This window comes from Lupinus angustifolius, unplaced genomic scaffold, assembly GCF_001865875.1.
Source record: "Lupinus angustifolius cultivar Tanjil unplaced genomic scaffold, LupAngTanjil_v1.0 Scaffold_75_107, whole genome shotgun sequence".
Classification (NCBI taxonomy): domain Eukaryota; kingdom Viridiplantae; phylum Streptophyta; class Magnoliopsida; order Fabales; family Fabaceae; genus Lupinus; species Lupinus angustifolius.
The window spans coordinates 16,180-40,397 of record NW_017723687.1 but is presented as its reverse complement, the minus strand read 5'-3'; the positions used below and the strand labels follow the sequence as shown (position 1 = coordinate 40,397).

General features: G+C 35.9%; 2 protein-coding genes and 1 long non-coding RNA gene across 3 annotated transcripts; all 3 read right to left on the bottom strand.

The window, feature by feature from the left end:
* Positions 1–217: 217 nt before the first annotated feature.
* Positions 218–4,890, bottom strand: LOC109339464. The gene is given in 8 exon segments (XM_019576914.1): positions 218–241; positions 243–257; positions 259–333; positions 800–868; positions 2,779–2,891; positions 3,882–3,984; positions 4,095–4,259; positions 4,636–4,890. Coding segments are annotated over 7 exon segments (537 nt in total). The 5' UTR covers positions 4,233–4,259; positions 4,636–4,890.
* On the bottom strand, positions 435–793 carry LOC109339465. The gene is made up of 2 exons (XR_002106664.1): positions 589–793; positions 435–509 (listed from the first exon to the last, which is right to left on the bottom strand). It is a non-coding gene; the product is annotated as an uncharacterized LOC109339465 (long non-coding RNA).
* A 1,652-nt stretch (positions 4,891–6,542) lies between the features above and the next one.
* Positions 6,543–23,460, bottom strand: LOC109339463 (regulation of nuclear pre-mRNA domain-containing protein 1B-like). The gene is made up of 8 exons (XM_019576913.1): positions 23,313–23,460; positions 20,774–20,891; positions 12,198–12,445; positions 10,122–10,277; positions 9,857–10,013; positions 9,010–9,149; positions 8,898–8,933; positions 6,543–7,796 (listed from the first exon to the last, which is right to left on the bottom strand). The coding sequence occupies exons 2-8, from the start codon at positions 20,850–20,852 to the stop codon at positions 7,020–7,022; spliced, it is 1,593 nt and encodes a 530-aa protein (XP_019432458.1). The 5' UTR covers positions 20,853–20,891; positions 23,313–23,460; the 3' UTR covers positions 6,543–7,019.
* Between the last annotated feature and the right edge of the window lie 758 nt (positions 23,461–24,218).

Sequence of the window (24,218 nt, the reverse complement as noted above, 5' to 3'; positions counted from 1 at the left end):
AAATCCTCCACCCCTGCAGATCACGGATCGATAATTCATATTAAATCAATTATAATAAAGTAAAAAAACTAAAAAAGTACAGCTGGTACAGAAGACATATTGAAGTTTAGGAAAGTTTTGTTTGATGATGGAGAGTAGGATTAAAAAAAACCCCTCAACATTTATGCCCCCACCACTTATAGTTCCCACAGAATAATACATTGTTTTGGTCACACACCTAAAATCTGTTGATGGGTCTGAACCTTGCCATCCCATTTCCTTCCAAAGCTCTGATTTAAGTGAAGGAAGCTGCCTGTCAGGGTAAGCCAATTTCCATAGTTGTTTAAGTGCATCCTGCAATAACAAAATTGCATTCGAAGATGTCGTCCTTATATCAATAAGTGAAAATGTCTGTTAAAGCATTCCATTTTTTCATATTTATACAATTTTTCCTCAAAACATCTTATCTTATGGGTATACTAGATAATTATACTACATAGACGTGCAACAAAGGAATGGGCGTCATTATGCTTGACCACCTTTTGGTTAATCTACAGAAGGCAACTACATTTTAAATAATTAAGTCCCCCCATAACATTCCCCATAAACATGCATTTTGAAAGTCAAGCAGTTACCATGCTCATGCTCACATTAGAAAAACATTCACATTGTTTATCAAACAGTGGTACCAAAAGGAGAGCATGACGACAAGATCATGATCAGAACATATGAAAAATTGCACAAAGCAGAACACATAATAATGTAGTGGCAAATGTCAGCAGTTATTTGAAAGTTAAAAAATATTGCATTCAATACATACTTGGTGCTCCATTTTAGAACCATCAAAGGGGACTTCAAGCCGTTGCCTTAAACTTCTTAGCCTTTCTTCCTAAAATGGAAACAGATGTCAATAATCATAAACATAAAATTTATCCAAAACAACAAATCAAAATCATACAATCAGAAGCCACAAGCAATAAGATGGCAATATCAAATATAATATTCATAAAAAAAACTAATAATAAGAAAAAACCCACTGAACCATCATAACTAGAAAGACTACACAAGCTCATTCTCGGTGAACTGGTGAAGGAACTACAATATCAATAAACCATAACTTTGAATATAAATATCTATAAAAAAGGTAGAAAAGGTTGCTCTTTCAATGAAAAAATTTCCATCTAGAACTCAGCCAAATAAAACACACCATCGAACAAAGAAGTATCCACTGCCCACCTATGAACTGTTGCAAATATAAATGTAACTCTACTGATAATATCCTCCCACATGATTGATTTAAAATGGGCTTGGCCCGATGGGCCAGCCCGTTTGGATTGGCATTTTTGCAGGTCAGGCTGGGGATTTTAGCCCAAAACCCATATTCAAGCCGGTTTGGAAGTCCGTTTTTTAGACAGTCCATGGAGGGCCAGGCCGGGCTGGACCGGCGGGCCAGCATTCAAAAAGGAGACCAGGAACATGTTTTAGGCTTTTATTTTAGGAACATGTTTTAGGCTTTTAGTTTAGGAACATGTTTTAGGCTTTTAATTTAATGGTTTAATTATATGTTTATTTGCTATTTACATGTTTTATTTATGAAATATTTAATAGGAACTTGATAGGCACAAGACAGAACTTGCCATAAAAACGAGAAAGTCACAACTTGATCTTTATTAGGAAGAGGTATCTTTAAATTTTAAAGATAATAATGATTTGGATGTGCTACAGTGGTGAAAGGAAATACAAGTCGATTTCCAAAGCTATCCATCATGGCTCGTGACATGCTTTGCATTCCTATTACAATTGTTGCATTTGCATCTGCATTTAGCATCGGTTCACATGTTCTTAACAAGTATAGAAGTCGACTTTTATCCAAAAATCTGGAAGCTTTGATTTGTGCTCAGAATTGGTTGAATGGTTATGTTTGAGAAGGTAATTCATTGTTTTTCAATGTAATTATCATTGATTCGTTACTTAATTATTTTTATAAGCATATATTAATTTAGTGATGTACATAATGTAGATGATGAAGAAGATTTGAAAGACGTTGATGGTGGCAGTAATAGAAAAGTGGAGGCATCTTCTTTCAACAGAACATCTAATGTTTAAAACTTAGGAGATAGAAGCTCTATTGTGAACTAGGAGTCTAAAAGTTTAAGACTATGTTGGTTTGTTGTTTAGAACTTACAAGTTTTAAACTAAGATGGCATTTTATTGTGAGATTGTGAACTTTGGTTTGTGATTTTTTGTTTTAAAAGACATTTATGAGGCGCGAAGATTATTTATTTTTGAAATTGTGATTGAGTTGGTAATAAATGTGTTTTGAAAAGAAAAAATGGGTCAACCCATCGGCCTGTCAGCCCTGCAAAAATATGGGTTGGGCTGGCATTTTGAGCCATTTTAGCAATAAGGGTCGGGTAGGGCTAGCTCATATTTTGGCAAGCCAAAGGTGAGCCCGGCTGGGCCGTATTGCCACCCCTAGTCAGAACCTAACAGCTTCTACATGCACTACACCAACTTATCAGGATGCACCATTAAACTTTTAAACAATGAGAGACGGTTGTTAGCGGTTTGATCATTTGGTGGCATTGATTGAAAAGGTGTGCTCGGAAATGGGTCAAATTAATAATTTATATCAATTGCACTTACTGTCAAAACTACAAATTTATGACATTTTAGATGAAATGTGCAATACTAAAACTATACGACATTAATTTCCAAAGAATCAGAGTAGAATTTGGTTACTTAGTTTTGGTCAGAACATGCACATGAGAATTAAAAATAAGATACCAACAGACATACCTGCAGAGGGCTAAGAGAAGGAGGAAGCATCCTATTGTTTTGCCCATTTAGAGCAGTCGAATGAAGAGTTAAAAGACGCCCGATAAGAGATCCAGATCCTAGTACAATAGTTGCTGCAAAGACAGAATGAATGACTGGTGACTATCTAATCACCTAATTACCAATAAAATCATGACATACTACATGCATTGTCTTCCTAGTTGTACATCAGTCAGCAATGAGGAAAAGATACTTATAATACATGCATAACATCCAGGTGTTTAGTATTTTATAATATAGTTCCTTCTTTTTTCCAGTCAGACAAACGAGGCTCTTAGTTAGAAATGAACAATAGAAATGGCCCCTTTGATAGTAAGGTCATTTAATCACACACAAAGATTATTTAAAAAAAACATATATTTGGGAATGCACCCTTTCTCTATCTATGATTTACATGATTTCAAACTTAATATGTACTACAACAACTTTTATCAGAACAAAAATACATATATCCAACCACCATAAACTCAATTCTCAGCATTAATATCAATCTCCTCCATAATCAGTTCAGTCAACCAATAGTTAACAAGCTTACACTAGAAGTGCCCCATCGTGCAAAGCCACAGCTATATGACCTATTCATTTAACTGCCATCCTCAAGGTCAAACATAGGGAGAATCAGGGAAAGAATGGTTTTTTAATATCTTTCGTTTGCCAAAATGACAAAAGCATTGGATTTTATTCCCTTTATAACTAACAATGGCGGGTATTTGGTCCACAAACATTGAGCATAGAATGAGTGACCTATGATCACAACAATCATACTCCTTAGTAAATGCAGGGTTTCTTTTGAGAAATGAAAAATGAAAAACAATTTAACAGAAAAAAAGTGCCAGTCATCAAATGCCTGGGAGAATAAGATATAAATCTAATAGGAAAAGATAAACAAAACATTAAAGTCTGATAAAAAAGATAAATAAAAAAGTTGTTAAAGAAAAAAATCATGAACAAACAGTTAAGTATTACTATTTGAAAACAAAAGTACAAAAAATGTACAACTCAACTACTCATACTATCATGCTAATTTGCATACAAGAGAAAAGCCAAAACAACTTTGCACATACCAAACCACTGTGCCCATTGTGCAATGAGATTTGAAAATAAGAATGTCCAATGAATTTGCGCTTTCTTCCTCTCATCATCCCATATATCTTCAAGCGTACACATCTGTATGACAGAAAAACAAAACATCACAAAATGTTAATAAATAAAAAACTACTGAAGCTATACGCCTATAACCCCTCAAATGAAAAAGATTGATAACCACATTTTCCTACCTTCTTATGCTCACTATAATCATCATCGGCCAGTAACGGCTCACTCAAAGAATCCAATCCAGAAGTCTCCAAACGCTCTCGACTTTTGCCATCAATATCCCCATGATGGAGTCTCCTCCTCAATGTTCTTGAAGACATTAATATTATTCCTTACTAAATGTCAGCCTACAAGTCAAAAAAGAACCATCAATTTCAAAACCATTATCATCAATGTTTCATAACAAAACGAAAACAAAAATCCATTATTTACATGCATCACTCAAACTGGTATTCCACATTTTTCAATAACACACATAGCAATAATTATTATAAACCTATAATCCATTTCATACGCTAAATTCGTCATAATCATCAAACCCTAATTGTGCGATACCCAGATAAAGGGGTTATCAGGTTATTCAACTAATTGAAAAGTAAAATAGCATATGAATAAATTGAACTAAAATTGAATAAGGGCAAAATGACAACATGCAAATTCATAAACACCATGAATGCACATAAATCATTTAATTAAAAATAAACCCTAAGTGCGAAAAATTACCGTTTATTGTTAAAAAACGTCTTTTTTTCCTCGCGATTGATACGGAGCAGAAAGGGAATTGAGGGTTCCAACTAGAATTTCAAAAAGGAAAAAGAACCGTAGCATGAAATTGCAAAGTAACAATAAAGGGGGTTTTATACATTTAAAATAAAAAATAAAAAAAAGGTTGCTTAATTTTGTTGCTATAGCTTTTCGTAATTGTTAAGAAAAAAGAAGAAGAATAATAAAAAAATGAATGAAAACGGTGATGATGTGATTTGTGTTGCCCAAATCACAGCTTGTTCACCTCAAAACCGTTATGGGTGTGCAATTTTTTTGACTTGTGCCACCGGAGAAAAATGTTGAAAATAGCAGAAATATATAAAACTAAATATTACCCCATAAAATTCCAAATCTTGGTGATATGAAAATTTACTATACTAATTATGATGGTAATTTAGGCATCTTAGTCTAATTTAATGAGTAATTTATTATGTCTAATTTTTTTTAAATTATTTACAAGCTAAGCACATTTATCTATATTAAATATTTATAATAGTCTCATTTCAAATCTTTACTTAATTTTCGCATATTAAAGTAAGATTAATTATTACACGTAAATTTATTAAACTAAATGAAAATTTCAAAAGTAATCCTTATTTTTTTATATAACCAACGGTATCATCTCACCTACGGATGATGATTTAATGATTTTCGGAGAGTGTGATTATATCTCCCAACAAATGACACTTCTAGGGATCAAACCTTTAACATTTTTGCCTATTACAATACATGGGAATCCGGTGAGATCTTTCACAACTAGACCAAATAGATTATTGGAGTATGGAGGTAATAATAAATATATTACATTTGAAATGAGTTATTTAATACTACCTAAATATTGTAAAATGATTTATATTAGGAAAACTGAAATCTTCTAGCATGACTTAAAAATAAAAACAGAAGTGTTAAATTAATAAAAGATATTTTGATAAGATAATTTTCAGCTAACATCCTACTAATATAATTTCTACAATACAGGTAACTTGCAAATAAGTTTATTTGCATCAAAGCTTTGAAGATAGATATTAAATTTTTTTAATTGAAAATATGAAAGTCCATCTTTACTCATTGTGTTAAGTCATCTGAATTAGAACATTGACTTTTAATTAATATTTGAGAATTCAACTGGATTAATAATAAAAGAACCAACTTGACAGTTTCTTTCCAGAAAGTCCAATTTTAGTTTACTTGTAAAATTTTAATTTTTTATTTTATTCTATTACAAAACAAAGTAGGTTTTAGAGGGAAAGAAGATTGACAAGTTTCCCCTAGCTTAGCAAAACAAGAAAGAGTTGGCAAGCCTTTGGTGAAGAAATGAGAATTGGAGGGTAAGGTTTATGGGAGAGTGGCTACAAGGTGTGGAAAGAGAAGGTAAAGTTGTAAGTGTGTTCTATTGATTTCAATTTAAAAAAGGCTAGGTGTGAAACTAAAATGGTTGGATCTAATAGTAATAAACAACTTGGTACCAATTACTTGACCCTGATGATAAAACTATACATGTAAACTTTGTTGTGATCAATGATGTTTTTCTTCAAATAAACATTTAGTTACCAAATTATTTAGCAAACATGGCTTTGGGTTTAGTCGTCCTTTGTGTGGACTTTATTTGCATAGTACACGGCAATGCTCTGAATCCATAATCATTAACTCATCAGAACCTGAACATAGTTCAATGACTTCAATCAAATAGGTATTACTGCAGGTTCGACAAGATCATAGTTTGTTTGCAAATAGGTTTTTAGAGTATAATAGTGGTAAGGGTAGGGAGTAGGGTTCGAGAGCCATAAAATATACTTGTGAAATGACTTTAAACCCTTATTTTCTATTCATTCCCCTCTATAACCCAACTATCAAAATAGACACTAAAACATTTGCAGGAATAAAGACCATAACATGCACTATCCTGACACTAGCAGGCAACAAAAAATACCAACATCCTATTAATTTATAGTACTCTACATTAGCAGCCAACATCCTAGGACAGCATACTAAGCATAATGAAGTCTGAAAGGTTGTCTCCAAGGAATTCATCAAGAAGTGAAGCAACATCAGCTGCTTATGTTTCTCCCCATGGTAGATTCATGGAAGCAAACAAGGTCTACATACACCATAGCAAGGGCATTGTGAGGGACCCATCAGGTTCTTTCCTTTTACCAGTATGTAAAAACAAAGGCGGGGTTATACAAGGCTACAGATGAATTCAGATCACATTTAATTTTCTAACAATGTACATTATTATTACACAGCCTCCAGGAAATCTTAATCCTACATGCAATTTTCCCAGAGGAAGTTGCAACAAAAGTTTTCCACTGATGTTGACAGATGGACTTTGGAATAAAAGCTCACTGCCTAGGCACCGGTGGTGGTGTTGACGGATGGCTTTGCCCATAAAAGCCGAAACCTGGTGGTGACCCGTAAAATCCTCCTGGCGATGACTGGTGTTGCTGTTGTGCGGGTTGAGTACTGGCCATTGAGAACCCTATTGCCATATGTGCCGGCAAAGGAGGTGGAGGTGGAGGTGGTAGGCTATTTGATCCATATCCATACGGAATTCCGCCAACCATTAAACCAGTTGGCTGGACATATTGGTTTGGAGGATTTGCAGTAGAATGGGGTGGCGGTTGGGGTGCTGAACCAAATGCAGTTTGTAATTGATTGGCTGGAGACATGGCTTGCAAGCTGGTTGAAGGGGCAAGTGGCCCATTTGTTATTGATGGTTGTTGTAAATTGGCGAAAAAGGAAGAACGCCCTTGATCGGAACTGTTAACATCAGAAACAGCCATTGGATTTTCAAGTTTGGGTCTTTTCTCTGGGTTGTACATAGGTAATCCCGATGTAAATCCAGTAGAATTTAAGTTACCATTCATGGCAGCAGCCTCTTCAGCTACAAGAGAAGAAAGAACTGATGTAAGCATCTGGGCAGAAGATGTAGAAGCAGCAAGCTTAGCAACAACGGCAGCAGCCGCTGCCTTCTTATTATCATCTTCGGAAGTTTGGGAAGGAGCAAAAGAAGGTTGATTTGTAGTGCTGTTAAGTTGAATTGATGGAAGAGTGGCTTCTGCTGCATTGTTAAGCTGCTTCCTGATACTAGCAGCTTTGTCAATCTGGCCTTGTGCAACCTTCACAACAATTAAATATTCAATTTCTATATATAGAAAAACACACGGAGTCAATATGCAAAACTCGACGCATTACATCGAATAACATGCAGGATTTGGGGAGTACCCCAATCTATTGTGTTTCATGGATGTGGCTAGAAAATCAACTTAAATCCTATCAAATGCTAGAGAACCAGCTAACCATTATTTTCTGATTGGTTTATCCATAAACTGTGCAAACAAAGTTCTTAATTTTTTCAATCTTAAAACCCCTTTAATGGACAGAAGTAAATATGTAGACGTCATTTTGGGTTTATGTTGCATCCTTTGACTCTTAGCAGAAACACATCAAACAGAATTCAATCTAATAACAGAACATAAAAACATTTGATGCTTTGGTTTCAAGATAATGAAATATTAAATCTACAAACCAGACACAATTTTAACATACAAGGACAGAGAGTAGCCATGTAAATGTACTGAAAAGAATCCACTTGGAATGAATATCAGACAGTAATTTAACAGGAAAAACTATTCAGATTCAAATGAGGAACACAAGGTGTAAAATACTGGGAAGCAAAAAAAAAACATATAATGTTTCTTTATAATAAATAGATGTAGCAGGAAAGACAAGTAGATCAAGGGGCGGAGCTAGAGAGTTTTTGATGAGGGGGGCCAAAGAGATTATACCATCCGCCCCTTGACTAGATCATAATTTGACATCTTTTATGCAAAAAATATCATGGACAATGGTGCTGCACAATTAATTTGTAGGATTATACCATTAAATAACAATTTATGTTCAAACAAATGGAAAAAAAATAATCTTTCATGAAAAACAATGCATATGGTTCTGTGATTTTTATTCTTTCTTTACATGGAAGGCCAAAATAATTTGATGAGTTTTATCAAATAAATAAATTGCTGAGCTACTAATTCAAAATAACAATAATCTTGTACGGAAAAATTTTAGAATGACTACACACAAACAATTTCAGTTATTTTACGGTGGCTGAGATTATACTGATGAAATACACATCGTAGCCAAAGGTATCTTCTGTTGAGCAGTGGTACACCCCCAGAGAGAGGACAGAGATAGAGAGATTAGAGACAGGTTCTTACTAGCAACTGGGTGCGAACAAGCTCTTGCCTTGATTCCTGAAAAACTTTAGATTAGTAAGCAGTCATCAATTTCAGTTTTTTTATATTAGCATATTTGTAGAATTAACTGTACTTGTTCCTGCAATGCATCTTTAAGCTGTGAAAGCAAAGTAACCCTAGAAGCCTCAGCATTATCAAGTTGATCCATATATTGTTTAAGCTCCTTTTCCTGCTCTTGCAAGTCATTCACCAAAGTGGATCCTAGCGGAGTTCCTGATATGGAACCCATCCAATGTCAAAGCAACCAATATCAGTAAATAACTTCTTAATTACACTTAGCTATTGCAGTAGAAATAGAAACAAGTTATACTGATTGAAGCAGAAAAGAGTCAGCAAGTGGAGTTAGCCATGCACATGTTTTCAAATGCCCGGAAAAAATAGGGAGGTGCAATATACAAACATAAATGGTAGCCTTTCTATTGGGTAATGACAACACACCCAGACAAAATCTAAAATCACATTTCATTTCTTAATCAATTCCTGACCAAGAATAACTCTTACACATCACTGACTGATACTCCAAAAAGCCAGCTTATCAAGGGGGGTGCAACTACTTAAAATGGGAGTTCTATGCCTCCCCTATGGGACAAATGTTTCTGCTGTTCTGCATCAACCAAGCTCAGTTGGAAAGAACGACTTATCCACAACAAAGGTGGATAAACCCCACACCCTAAAAGTCAGATGGCTTGGTTGTTATGTCATTTATGATTATGATAGGCATCCCTCCCAAATTCCCATAATAACCATTAACAAGTGGCCTTAAACAAGTTATATCTAAAAACTAAAAAGATTCACCATCATTTAGTTGATGCTAACCAATTTAAAAAATTTCAATCTTTACCACAAAATGTGTGCTTCAGTCAATACTCATGAGAGTATGATAGGTAGAAAAGATCGAGTTCTACTAACAATCCTCTTACCTTGAGCCAATTGTTTTTCAACATCTTCCACAAGTTTACTGTAGTCACGTGCAGCAGCATTACACTTGCTTAAGGCTTCTTCCTCATTAGGATGTTCATCAAGAACAGATTGAAATGCTGTCAGTATTTTTTCTGGCAAACACCCAACAGCCAGTTTCTGCAATAAACATGACCAAGAAATGACACACCTCAAGGTCAGATATATAGAAAAATCACCTATTAAGCAACAGATTAAAGATCAGAAAGTGATGCTGAACTTGCTTACAATTCTCACTGAGTGGGCATCTTTCTTCACTATCTTGATAGAATTTGAACTCTTTCCATTACTTGCAGATGATGGACGGGGATTCTTCCCTGTGACCTCATCCTTTAGACCCTGACTTCGTGAACCAAAAACCTTCCTTTCCTCCCATATATCAACCTAAACAATGCATCAGAAGATCTCATTACCAAACCAACCTAACATCCCACCTCCAAAAAAATCCACCCCGAAGGGAAGTTTAAGAATGTAAGGACCGGCTAGAAAAGAATAAATTATGAACACTAATGGCATAAGAAAAAAAAACTCATAAAGCAAAAAGGATAGTAAGGTAACACATGGCTGATAAAAATGAATTCTCTACAAAAAAATCAAGCCTTATCCCAAGTTGGGTCAGCTATAAAAACGGATTCTAAATGCATCAATTTTCTCTGGCAGTAGAGTATAACGATAGCATGTTCTGAAGTCAAATTGATGCAAAGCAAGAATACACAAAAACCACAATGATCAAACCATTATCACAATAACAAACGAGGTGCCAAAGGGATCTGAACATGCAACTGACAGTGGTAAGGATTAGAATCCTATCAAAATTGCAACATAGGTTACACCATATTCTCCCATTGCAATTGAGATACCAAAAAGCATGGAAAAACCCTGCAATGGAGTCCTTTTCTGCATATATGGAGGTCTCTTGGGTAAATCCTTAAATGGGATGGAGAGAATGCAACCAATGAACAATGGCAGTGTTGACAAAAGTGATTCAGCACAAACTAAGGAGTATTATGAATGACGAAATGTAGGTACTACTTTCAAATTAGGCAGAGCAATTCTTCTAAACTAATTACATATACATGCTGAACATGAATATCCGAATGTAGGCAGCCCATAAGAACACGGAGATGAGGAAGATGGAAAACTACATGGAAAGAGGGAGCTATTTCAACAGAATAGTCATACGGATTACAAGGATCCAGTTTAGGTCTTAAGAATAATATTCAAGATATATTTATTTTATATTTGATAGAATATAGATTCATCACAAAAATCAGTGCAGAATGGAATGCAAACTCTATACATATCCTCCTAAGACAACAAAAAGAAAAAATTACGAGCTAAGATACAGTAACAGACCAATCTCTCCCCATATTTGACAAAGACACACCTCTAAATAAACCATGGGCAGAACATCTTAAACAAGCCATCAAAATGACCCTATCCCAAGAAAAAATTCTCGTGAAGACTTCGGCATTGCTTTCCAACCATGCTTGAGTGATTAGCATCGAGCTGATTTGATATTAATGATAATCTAATTCCTAAGTACATGTATGATGCAACCATGGTACATTAAAGGCAGTACATGAATCTGAAATTAAATTGTTACAAAAAGGGTACGCATCGACAATTGATCCATTTATAAAATTCATGTACATCAATAAATGGGTGTTAGACAATTTCCAATGCCAACTTACCCTTTTTGGGAAAATTAAAATGTGGCCTAAAGCACACATTAGAAAAAACCTATTAAAAATAATACTTAAAATTATTAAAAAATAATAATCGAAACAACTAAATGTATTAGACGGATTGAGAAATGTGCTCAACTTAAATTGATTAAATACAAGGAGTACAAACGCATAAATCCCTAAATCTTCGGGATTTAGAATAATTACAATGAATGCTTCAATATAGATCTAAGGAAACAAATCAACAATAATCAGTACCATATCAATCATAATCAACAACAACAATGACTAATGTACCAATAAATATATATGCACCAGAAATCTACACCATTATCAAAATCATTAAAAAAAAATACAGTACAATATCGAGAAGCAGATACTTTAATCTAGAAATTTATAATTCTTTCAGCATTACCAATTCAGTTTTGTGGGCAAACTCTAACAAATAGTGGAAATGACCCAAAAAAGAGAAGAGGGCAAGAAGATATCACCAAGCCAGCACACACAAATATATGCCATCAAATTTTAAGCATAGTATAAAGACATTGACTATACCCAGTACTGTGATTGTAATAATTGATTTACAGAACGTATAACAACTAAGAGTAGGACTTACAAGTCTGATCACTGCTTTCCTTCCATGTTGATCACGAGTACCATAAACACGCTTGAGAGCTACTGGAAGAACTTTCCAGAACTCATTGACGAACTCACTACCCTTTCGCCTACTATTTTGCAGGATGTCATTAGCCAAGTATAGAAAAGAGATGCGCTGCTCTTTCTGGGAAGCATTGAACAATTTGTCCCAAGTTTCCACTACTTCTCTTGCTTTCTTCCGGTGAGAAATACACCAACGGGACAATGCTGAATGGATGTTAAGAAATACATTTTGCAATGCATGAATCTCACAAATAGAAAACCAAAACAAGGGAGGGGGGAATAATGTGAAAGCAATAAGATTAACCAAAACTAAATCACAGTCTTCAAAATTATTCAGCTAGTGAAGAAAATTGGGCACACCAACAGTACAAAATGCAACTACTTCATTGATAATTCTGATACAGATATATAGCAACATAAATCTCAAATATACTTTTAAACAAGGTTTTTGGCTTCATTTAGATTTCACATCGACACAAAATCTGAATCTGACAACTGAAAATCATGAAACTCATAACTTATCAGAAGAATGCAGTTACAGACTGACAGTGAGCTTTAACAAATAAAATAAATTATAAGATACTGGATATAATGAAAAATCAACAGAGTTTTGAGCCTGTTGAGATTACTGAGATAAATAGAAGATTGTCAAGGTAATTAAAAGATTCTATATCTGATTAGGATTAAATATATGATTATCAAATCATATCAAGTATTTACCTTTCTGATTTTATTTCCTAAAATCAATGTATTCATGTATGGACTCTTCTAGTGAGTGCATACAAATCATTCAAGCAATTCGGATATTTCATTCATCCCTTTCAAGTTGGTATCCAAGCTCACTTCCTATGGGCTTGATAAAATAAACCTTAATTGTTCTGCTGCTCAACTTGTCCCATCAGTTTTAACTAATTTGGGTCTGTTGTGACTTAGTAGAGTCTGTTCAGTTTTAACTAATTTGTAACTGTTTTGCTTAAAATGTATTTAGCCCTCTTTTATTCCTTCACTGTATCTGGTCCATCTTTATGACCAGATACATTAACAGTTAGGTTTCTGTTTTGCTATGAGTAAAGAGCACATGCTCCTTTTGTAATCATCAATCATAAAGCTAATAAAGTGTTGAATACTTTTCTCTCCCTCTCTCTCTCTACCTCTTTTCTCTTTTTCCATTTTCTCTCCCTCTCTCTCTACCTCTTTTCTCTTTTTCCATTTTCTCTCTTTCTCTCTTTCTCTCAACCCTCAATTGTAACTTCTTCTTCTCTCTTGTTCACACGATTCACACTTCTTCTTCTCTAATTCTACAAAAACAAACATGGTATCATGAGCTTATAGATCCAAAATCACCATGAATTTTCCGCCGGAAACAACCCTGTCTCTCTCTCCTCACCCTTCCGCGGCAGTTCCGCCGTCTACAGTGACGTTTTCTCAAGTAATTTCAGCCAAGCTTTCTGAGAAGAATTATTTCATATGGAAGAAGCAAGTAGAAGAAATTCTTGCTTCACATCAACTTGAGAGGTATGTTGTTAATCCTCAAGTTCCTCTCCGATTTCTTTCTGAAGAAGACCGTGAGTTTGGACGAATGAATCCAGCCTTTCTTCAGTGGGAGGAGCAAGATCAGCATCTTGTTTCGTGGCTGCTTCAGTCACTGTCCGAATCAGTTCAGTCCCGCGTCTTAGGGCTCCGACACGCGTGGCAGATTTGAGATGAGATCCATACGTTTTTTGACTCTTTGATCTGTGCTCGTAGTCAACTTCTTTTCTCGGAGCTTCGAACCATCAGGAAGGGAACTCAGACCGTGATTGAGTTTGTGTCTCGAGTTAAAGCATTGATTCATTCCCTAACTACTGTTGGTGAGGTCATTTTGGGCCGAGAACATGTTCGTTTAATTCTTGAAGACCTTCCCTTAGAATACGAGTCTTTTGTCACCTAAATCAACAATAGAGTAAAGGTATGTACGTTTATTCAACTTGAATCTCTGTTAATGGCTCATGAGACTTATCTTGAGCGTATCCATCCTCCAACACAAGAAGTTTTTCTGTAAATGTTGCTCGGTCGTCTCCCAAGTTTTCTGCTGCTAGCCAGCATCAGTCTCGGCACAATTTCTACAATAGCGGTTCTGTTTTTCCTCCGCAAATGGAGTCAGAACCTGCAGGGACAGCGGAGATGTATCAGTCTGTTGCTCCTTCTTCTGGTCGAGGCCGTGGGAATTACTTTGGCCGTGGCAGGGATAGTCGTTTTGGACGAGGTCGAGGCAATTCTGTACGTTGTCAAGTTTGCTATAAGTCTGGTCATGGGCTCTACAATGCTGGTACAGGTTTGATTTAGTTATGCGGTCACAACTCCCTTCCTCCTCTGCTCAGTTTGCTCCATTGGTTTCTGCGCAGTATGCTCCGCCGATTTCTGCTCGGTTTGCTCCGCCATATTCTGCTTAGTTTGCTCCGCCGTATTCTGCCCTAAATATGCGCCTCTATGTTCAGTCTCAATTTTAGGGACAGCCTACAGGGTCTTATAACAACAATGCTCCTCCTACGGCTCATTTAGGATTTCATCAGCCCTCTGTATTGGGACCGACTCCTATGTCTCCTGCTCAATCATATGTTGATTCGTTCCATCCAGCAGAAGGATAGCCTAGTCCTCATCACCTTCCAGTCACTACTGAACCGCAAGCCTACAACTCTCAACTGTGGTATCCTGATTCTGGAGGCACACATCACATTACCTCAGATTCTTCTAATTTGATGCACTCTGCTGGCCTTCCTGGATCTGACAATATTTTTATGGGTAATGGTTTCGGTGCTCCTATTACAAGTATTGGTGACTCTGAGTTCCACTCCCCTTATGATCTGTCTCATGTCCTCACACTTAAAAATTTACTTCTGGTTCCTTCTATAACCAAAACACTTGTTAGTGTTAGTCAATTTGCCAGAGACAATGCTGTTATTTTGAGTTTCATTCTCACTATTGTTATGTGAAATCTCAGGTTGATGGAACCGTAATTTTAGAAGGAACTCTCGATCCGGAAGGGTTGTATGTCTTCACCAATCTTCAGTTTCCAACTTCATTGTCCACTTCTATTTCGTTTTCCACTAGTCCAAATGTAACTTCGAGTTGTAATTTTTCTGTTTCTACTACTCATACACACTCTAGACATGAAAATTTGTACTTGTTATGGCATTCTCGTTTAGGACACCCACATAAAGAAGTTGTACAGCATATTTTGAAACACTGTAAACTTCCTCTCATGAATAAAAATACCACTGATTTTTTGTAATGCTTGTGCTCTAGGTAAATCACATCGTTTACCTTCACAACTCTCACATACAGTTTATTCCACTACCTATGAGTTGGTGTTTGTTAATCTTTGGGGACCAGCTCCGGTTATGTCTGTTTTCGGGTACAAATATTATATGTCTATTGTTGATTCTTGTACTAGGTATACTTGGGTGTTTCTTCTTAAGCAAAAGTCTGAAGCCCTTGTTCTTTTCAAACAGTTTCACACTATGATTGGGGTTCAATTTAAGGGAGTTTTGAAATCTATCCAGACCGATTGGGGTGGGGAGTTTCGTCCTTTTGCTACCCTTTTAAGCTCTCTCGGTATTCATCATAGAGTTATTTGTCCCCACACTCATCATCAAAATGGTGTTATTGAAAGGAAACATCGTCATATTGTAGAGATTGGGTTAATGTTGTTTGCCCAAGCTTATCTTCCTTTGACATTTTGGGAATATGCTTTTGACATTGTTGTCTATCTCATTAATAGGCTACTCAGTCAATCCATTAAGAGTAGTGTGCCCTTCATGTGTCTATACAAGACCTCTCCTAACTATACCTTCTTGAAAGTCTTTGGTTGTTCGTGTTTTCCGTGTTTAAGACCTTACAATAAACACAAACTACAATATAGGTCAGCCGAGTGCACCTTTTTAGGGTATTCCTCACATCACAAAGGGTACAAGTGTCTCTCCTCTACGAGTAGAATGTACATTTCACATGATGTTGTTTTTAATGAGACCAAGTTTTCTTTCAGCCTCTCTCCCTTCCATACCCGATCAACAGTCTAGTAGCAGTGTGTGTATACCTCTTACGATTGTATCTCAGTCACCCCCTTCGAATAGTCAGTCACATTCCTCTACCTCAACTACTATATTCGTTCCTACTTCATCCTCTATTACTCCCTCTCAGTCTTCTCCTCAGCCTCCTTTGGATCCCGGTCCTAGTCAGGTTTTTCCTGTTAACTATCACACTATGCTTACTCGGTCAAAAATTGTTCAGTCTAGAACTTTGTCTATACCGAGTGTTCTCACTGCCTATGTTGAGCCGAGGTCAGCCAAGGTAGCTTTGTCCCTTCCTGAGTGGCGAAGAGCTATGGAAACCGAGTTTGATGCCTTAATGAAAAATGACACTTGGAGTTTGGTTCCTCTACCTCAGCATAGAGAGGCTATTGGGTGCAAATGGGTGTTCAAGGTCAAAGAAAATCCTGATGGTACTATTAATAAATACAAAGCTCCCCGGGCCTGGTTTGATAAATTGGACGGAACTCTCTTATCTTTTGATTTTCGAAAGTGTAGGTGTGATCATCCTCTCTTTCTATTGACTACGTCTGCACACAAATTGTTTGTGTTATGTTATGTTGACGATATTATCATCAAGGGTACCTCTCCCACTTTGATCAAGCAGCTTATTGAGAAGATGAATCTTGCCTTTGCTCTAAAAGATCTTGGTGCTTTAGAATATTTTCTAGGCATTGAAATTCAGAAGCTTCCAAATGGGTCTCTTCTTCTCACTCAATTCAAGTACATCAAAGACTTACTGCAAAAATTTCATATGGATTATATGAAAAGTCTACCTACTCCTATAGTTGGGGGATGCAAACTTACTAAGCATGGAAGCAATTTCTTGGCAGATGGAAAAGTATATCGATCTCTTGGTGGGGCCCTACAGTATATCACGATTACGAGACCAGAGATTTCCTATAGTATCAGTAAGGTTTGTCAGTTTCTCTCAACCTCAAGAAGAATATTGGAAAGCTCTAAAACGAATCTTGCGATATCTTCAAGGGACTATCACTCATGGTCTACTTGTAAGACCAACATCTCCTCATCATCCTTTTCCTCTCTATACCTACTGTGATGCAGATTGGGCTTCTGAACCTGATGATAGGAAGTCTACTTCGGGCGCTTGTGTTTATCTAGGTCCCATTTGGTCTCTTAGTGGTCAAAGAAACAAGGATGGGTTACTCGGTCCGCAGCTGAAGCCGAATATCGCAGCTTAACTATTGCTGCTAGTGAGATGATCTAGATTCAAAGTCTCCTTCAGGAGTTACAGTTTAGGAGTTCTGTGCCAGTTGTTTACTGTGATAATATGAGCACTGTTTTACTTTCCAGAAATCCAGTCTTGCACTCTAGAACTAAACATATTGAATTTGATCTCTTTTGGATCAGAGAAAGAGTAATCGGCAAACAGTTACTTGTTGAGCTTGTTTCCTCTGAGCATCAAGTTGTCGATATTCTCACCAAGCCTCTCTCTACTTCTCGTTTTACTCTTCTTCAGGACAAGCTTCACATCACTGATCTATATACTGCTCAACAAGGTCATCATAGCTCAGATTTAGGGGGGAATATTAGAGTAGTTCAGTTTTAACTAATTTGTAATTGTTTTGCTTAAAATGTATTGAGCCCTCTTTTATTCCTTCAATGTATCTGGTCCATCTTTATGACCAGATACATTAGCAATTAGGTTTCTGTTTTGCTATAAGTAAAGAGTACATGCTCCTTTTGTAATCATCAATCATAAAGCTAATAAAGTGTTGAATACTTTTCTCTCTCTCTCTCTACTTCTTTTCTCTTTTCCCGTTTTCTCTCTTTCTCTCAACCGTACTTCTTCTTCTCTCTTGTTCACACGATTTACACTTCTTCTTCTTCTCTAATTCTACAAAAACAAACATGACTCATCTCATCCGTTATGGGCGCAATCATGTTCTATTGTGGCCGAAAAGTCATTCCATTGTTGTTGTTTTCCGTGATTTGGGAACCATCCATTATAAAGGTCAAAAGTGATATCATGCCCTACCGAAACCTATTTGTAGTGCCTACATCACATGTTGCGGAACGATTTTTAAAACTATGGTGGAGCCCTTGAAGAAGGTCCAACACTACGACTGTGGTCAGGAAACTGAGCTGGATAGTGACTGTATGGGCTAACCATAAGAGAAGATGCAGGATGCCTTGGAAGGTTAGCATGAGGACCAAGAGCATAATGACCATGTGGTACGCCAAATGTAGGAGGTGCACCATAGGAACTATAGGAGACATCATGGCCAAATCGATTCCAAAATTCACATAAATAACCACATCCCCATTGCATAAAAAGGAAAACCTGATTGCAACTGCAACCACTACGAAAGCTACCATGAGCATCACCACAATAACTAGCGCCTCCATTAAAGTGAGAGGACGAACCTTAGCGTGAAAACAAAGATGGTGAAGTGGAGCTCATTAACTAAACTACATTTGAGACATGACTGAAGGTGGAGAACTTGATGGTGATTTCGTAGCTATGTTAACAGATACAACATCAGAAACTGATTTGTTCTGATTTTGCTCAAGACGAGCTTCAAATGTAAGAAGATAGGATTGGAGAGCATTACTGGAGGGAATTTACTCTTGACTCTCCATAGCAGTTATAACAGTTTTAGTTCTTCACATAACCCATCGAAAATGAATCAATGTGTTCAACATGTATAATTGGAGAACCTATTAAGATAAGAGAATAAATTATAACCTTGATATGCATGATTCATATGGTGTGCTAGACCCTTTAACAATTGACCTAAGCTAAGAATGCAATTGATGAGTGCGAGCTTTCGTATGAACGTGACAGTGTTAATGCACTTCACACTATAACTCCCACGAATTTTTGCAACCAACAACTTGAGGTTGCAACTTCTCATATATCGAATTGAGAAGCTAAAAGAGGATCGCTTAATCCTTTTCTTCCCAGCTTACGAACGCAGTATTAACACGGCGATGAACATGATCCTCTTCAGTGAGAAATCGCTCTGGAATCTCAAGAACATAGACAAATCGAGTAGCACAATTCGATTTGAGTACTTCTTTAGTAAATTGTTGCCACACCATGAAGTTTTTCTCGATTAACTTTGTCGTTGGAAGTGGCAGAGCGAGAGGAAGTGGAGGAGAGCATAATAGTCGTAGCAGGCGGTGGAGAACCAAAATCTGTGATGGTTGCCATTGAGAGTGTGATACCATGTAGAAGTATAAACTAAAGGGAGAAAGAGAATAGTGAAGCATAACTAATTCAGTTACAGTTTTCTTATTATGGAAACTGAACTTTATAAGGGAAGCATCTCTATTTATAGAGAAGAAGGCTAGCTTACATAGTTGGCAGCCAACTAACACAACTGACAATAACTATCTTGACGAAGCCAAGCTAACACAATTGGCATTATAACAAAGTTATACTTAAGCCTAAGGCTCTAATACACTCTAATACCAAGCATATGACTGGAAGCACTTGAATCAAGAACGCAAAAACTGAGAGATCAAAACTACAAAAGAAAAGCTATAAGATTAGCGATAGTGATAAAGGCATGGTTGATTACATTACTACCTTGAGCTAGATATACTCAGTAGTAGAGACAAATTGTTAGATGTAAGATGGGGGCAACCTAAGCAGCATTACAGCTTGAGACTGTTGGTTGGCTATGGTTCAATAGTGTTCCTCAATGCGACCAAATTGCTTGCAAAAAGTGCAATGAGGACAATAATGATTAACACTATGTCCCAAACCTCGCCCACCATTGGTGATGCATTAGGAGACCAGAGCATCAGAGTCATCGGGTGCAAAGGATAGAATCACAACTATATGATTGGTCGAGAGACGTATTAATGGATCAGATATAGCATCTTATGAAGAAACCATGGTGAATCTAGCAACAAGGGAGGCAAAGATCATGCTGGAACACTAGATGGGGTGAGAAGAGGTTGAACAAGGTAATTTAGGGGCTAGTGATGTTGTCGGTATAGTCAAGGGTGGGGTGGATGCTTGTGCTGGGTCTTCTAGGAGTGGGACACTTAGCAGTCTATGTGGTGGAATATTAGGTCGTTAGTGAGCAATGGTGGTAGTTGTATGGCACAATGGTTTAGGGCACCAGTAGTAGGGTTTAGTGGGCGGGGTGGGGTGGCTTTCTAATACCATATAAAAATGAGAAAGGATCTGATTGAATTGCTTTAATATTATGACACTCAACATCGTATAAACATCCGTATGGATGGTACAACAAGGCTTAATAAGTGGAAGTTATTTCCAAGACACTAATTCACATGTAGGCTAGATACATGAGTCAACAGAAACCATGGTGCAATGTTGTAGTAATTGAATACCATGTAATGAACAAATTGTGTCATAGAAAGTCTTATCACTATAAATGGTCTACTAGTACTCCAGGCAACCTGATGATGAAAAATAACTAAAAGGAAAATATCATTAAAAACAAAAGAGGGGTTAGTTTTTGGATACATTCAATGCTTTGTTGCGAGTTGTTGAGTTTCAACAACTTCTCTGTCAAAATTTGTCCATCAAATATGTCGTCGCTCATTCTGCTTTTTGACAAGCTTCACATACTCTGCTGATTTTCCTACAATTCACAGGAAAGTGGCATCAATTAAATTTTTTAGACTTGATGAATAAATGAATAATCAATAATATATAAACCAACCATGAAGGAAAGCCAATAAGTTTCTTAGATTTTATCCATCCATTGAAGAGTTTCCACATAAAAATAAATTTCTTTAGATAAAAAGGACATAAACTACACCTATAAAGAGGATATGACATTGTCAAAAACAGGAATTGAAAAAGAAAAAACACAGGGAATGTAACAAAGCATCCCAATCCCTATGCATGTCCATTAGCATAAGGGTAGAACACCAAACAGTGATAGTTAAAGCAATACAACCCCATAGCAAGTTGAGAACTAAAGGCAAAATGATACCCTAAAGATGCTAGCTTCTGCTAGATTCAATCGAATACAAAAAAACGGATAAACACTGACTCGATTTTAGCCAGTTTCTGCTTTTACGGAAGGCATATAATGCTACACGCCTACACCCAATCTTCACCAACAACAGAAGGCATATAATGTTTCAGAGGCAAAGGTAAAGACAGATACACCTAACATATAACATCATCCACGAGACAAAATATGTAGAACTAACTAAAGACACCCACAGAAGCCAAAAGAACAACAAAGTGATTTCCAACATAAAAGAATGAAATAGAATTTCTCTAACTCATACTGATTCCCCTTAAAAAATAAACACAACCCTCCAAAACCAGTCTTTTGACAAAAAAACAGAATTTGAAAAGCATTATACATATTAAATTGTTGGTTCAAGACTTCAAGCTAGAGGCAACACAAAAGTGAAGAGATATATGATTCCCTCCCAGTTTCTCCACTTTCAACTGAAAAGCTGTTTCATATACCACTGCTGCTGCTAGCAACGCTAAAGAGATCAAACAGTCCCAATGGCTAACAAGGACAGGGGGGGAGGGGGGGGCAATAGAAAAGATGCTATTGTTACTCTTCTTTCTCCTCAATCAACATCACTTCACATTTTCTTCCTTTATTTTCAAAGCAGTTGTCTTGTTTCCAGATCTGTCCTATTCAACTGTGTTCCCAGTGGTACAGCACAAAAATATTGCATTTTCATGAGATTCACCGTAACATTAGATACAATGGGATATCAAGATATATCTCAGTATTGTGTCATGCCAATACATTTCAATTGTACAAGTGAGATGGCATGATACATAGATCCTTGGGATCCTAAAAAATACAAGCACTCTGCTCCAGCCAAATAGAACAAATAATAGCATAAATATTACACCGCCATGAAGCTTTGCCTTCCTTATTCATTCTAAACCCTCTCAAACTAATATACCAATATGAATTAGAGGTAACAACAAAGAAAAACAACAACGACACAGCGACAATCAAGGTCTTTTCCTACTAAATGGGAGTAACTGCTATAACAAACTGCAAACCGGAAAAAATCTGATCAAATACCACACTATTCAAATCAAGGTCTTGACTTTTAAAAGAGCTTTGAATTTCCAAAGGGGTCTCTCAAGAATGAACCTCTTCTACTTAAACAGTGAGTGTGTAAACCGAGGATGGAGTGGCAAGAACACATTTTATAAGACCGAGAGTTAAGACCCTCCCATACAGTATAGAAGAATAATGGATAGAATAAAGCCAAAATCTAAGGACTTAGAATTCTGAAGTTCCCCTATAATTGAGATTCTAAAAAACATATGGAATTTCCAGTAGACGCTAAAAAGCTAAACATTGTAAAAAAAAATGGAGGTAAAAAGCATGTAATGAAAATTACATTCTTTGGCATGTTTTCTGTATTCATTTTCATCTATTTTTTTACTAATAATTACTGCTTTCTCTATTCCTTCCAAAAATCTATAAATTAGGAAATAAAGTGTAAACAATGTGTGGCATTCTTGTAATTATGAATGAAAACAAACTATAAATAAGATTCCACAAAACAACCTCCTCCCATCTTACTCTTTAAACCCTTAACAAACTTCTATCAACTAAAACTACAAACTACCCAACAAAGCACATCCACAATCATAACTATATTAAAGCAACAAAAAAATTAATGATTTTGATTTATCACTATGTCTAAAGTTAATAAAGCAATTATTTGCTAATGATAAAAGCACCTCCTTTTTCTTATTGCATTTGAATGTAGAAACAAAAAAATCACAACTTTTCATGAGAATACATCATAAAAACACCAATCAACAAAAAACCCAAAGGTCAGTGTCCAAATTCCCAAAACTGTAAAAATATAAAGGGGAATTAAAAAACGTAAATTAGGGTTTGGAAAGAGCACAAGTGCTTCCAGATTGAATTTTAATTTGGTTAGTGAGAACAAACCCTAATATTTTTCAGACGAGATTAAAATTAAAAGCAAAAAGGAAGAAAAAAACGAAGAGTGAGGACAGGTTCATGGTGAGTCCATAGATCGAGACGACTTACAATATGAAGGGATGAGAGAAGGTCAAACAACGCCGCACACGGCTTCCGGCGCCGCCGCAAAGAGAGGAGTTATTTTATTCTGATGTGTTGCAGTGTTTGTTGGTCATAGGCGTAGAGCATAGTGGAAATAGAATGAATGGATGAAGAAGTGATAAAATAATTTGTTCTAAAATAAATATTAAATGATATTAAGGATTTTTGGATATCAATTTGAGATATTCGGTTGTGATACTCATTTTTTTAATAAAGATAATTACACTATATTATAATTTTATAATATTCACATTAAAATTGTACAATGAGTATGGGTATAAATTGCAGAAATTATCTCACATTTTTTCCATATATATAAATCACCTGTAATTTAGTTTATATATACTAGTGTATCGGTAGACAAATTGTGTTTGCCGACCCGCAATTTTATTTCTTAGTATTAAATATTTAAGAGAATCGTATTCTATTTTTTTGATAAAAGAAATATGAAAATGAATTGTAATTCTTTTAAAAACTACATTAATAATATGATACTTTTAGGTATGTAATTTTCTCTAACTCCTATTAATATTTTTTATTATGTATAAAAAATTATAATAATAGTTACTTATAAAGGTAAAATAGGCAATAAGAAATTACACCATATTAAATAATTATAAGATGTTTTAGCTTTATACATAGTATAGATACATTACATAAACTTATTTATATATATACATTACACAAACTTACTACCTACCACTATAAGTATGCATATTCGTGGTCGGTTTACATTCATTTTTATGCAAAAGTAATAATTTGATTCAAAGCCATAATTAACTTGGTTCATGTTGTTTGTTTATATTTAGACATATGATGTAATTTGATTCAAATGTTATATGTAGTTTCCTTTTAGTTTGGATTAATTTTTTA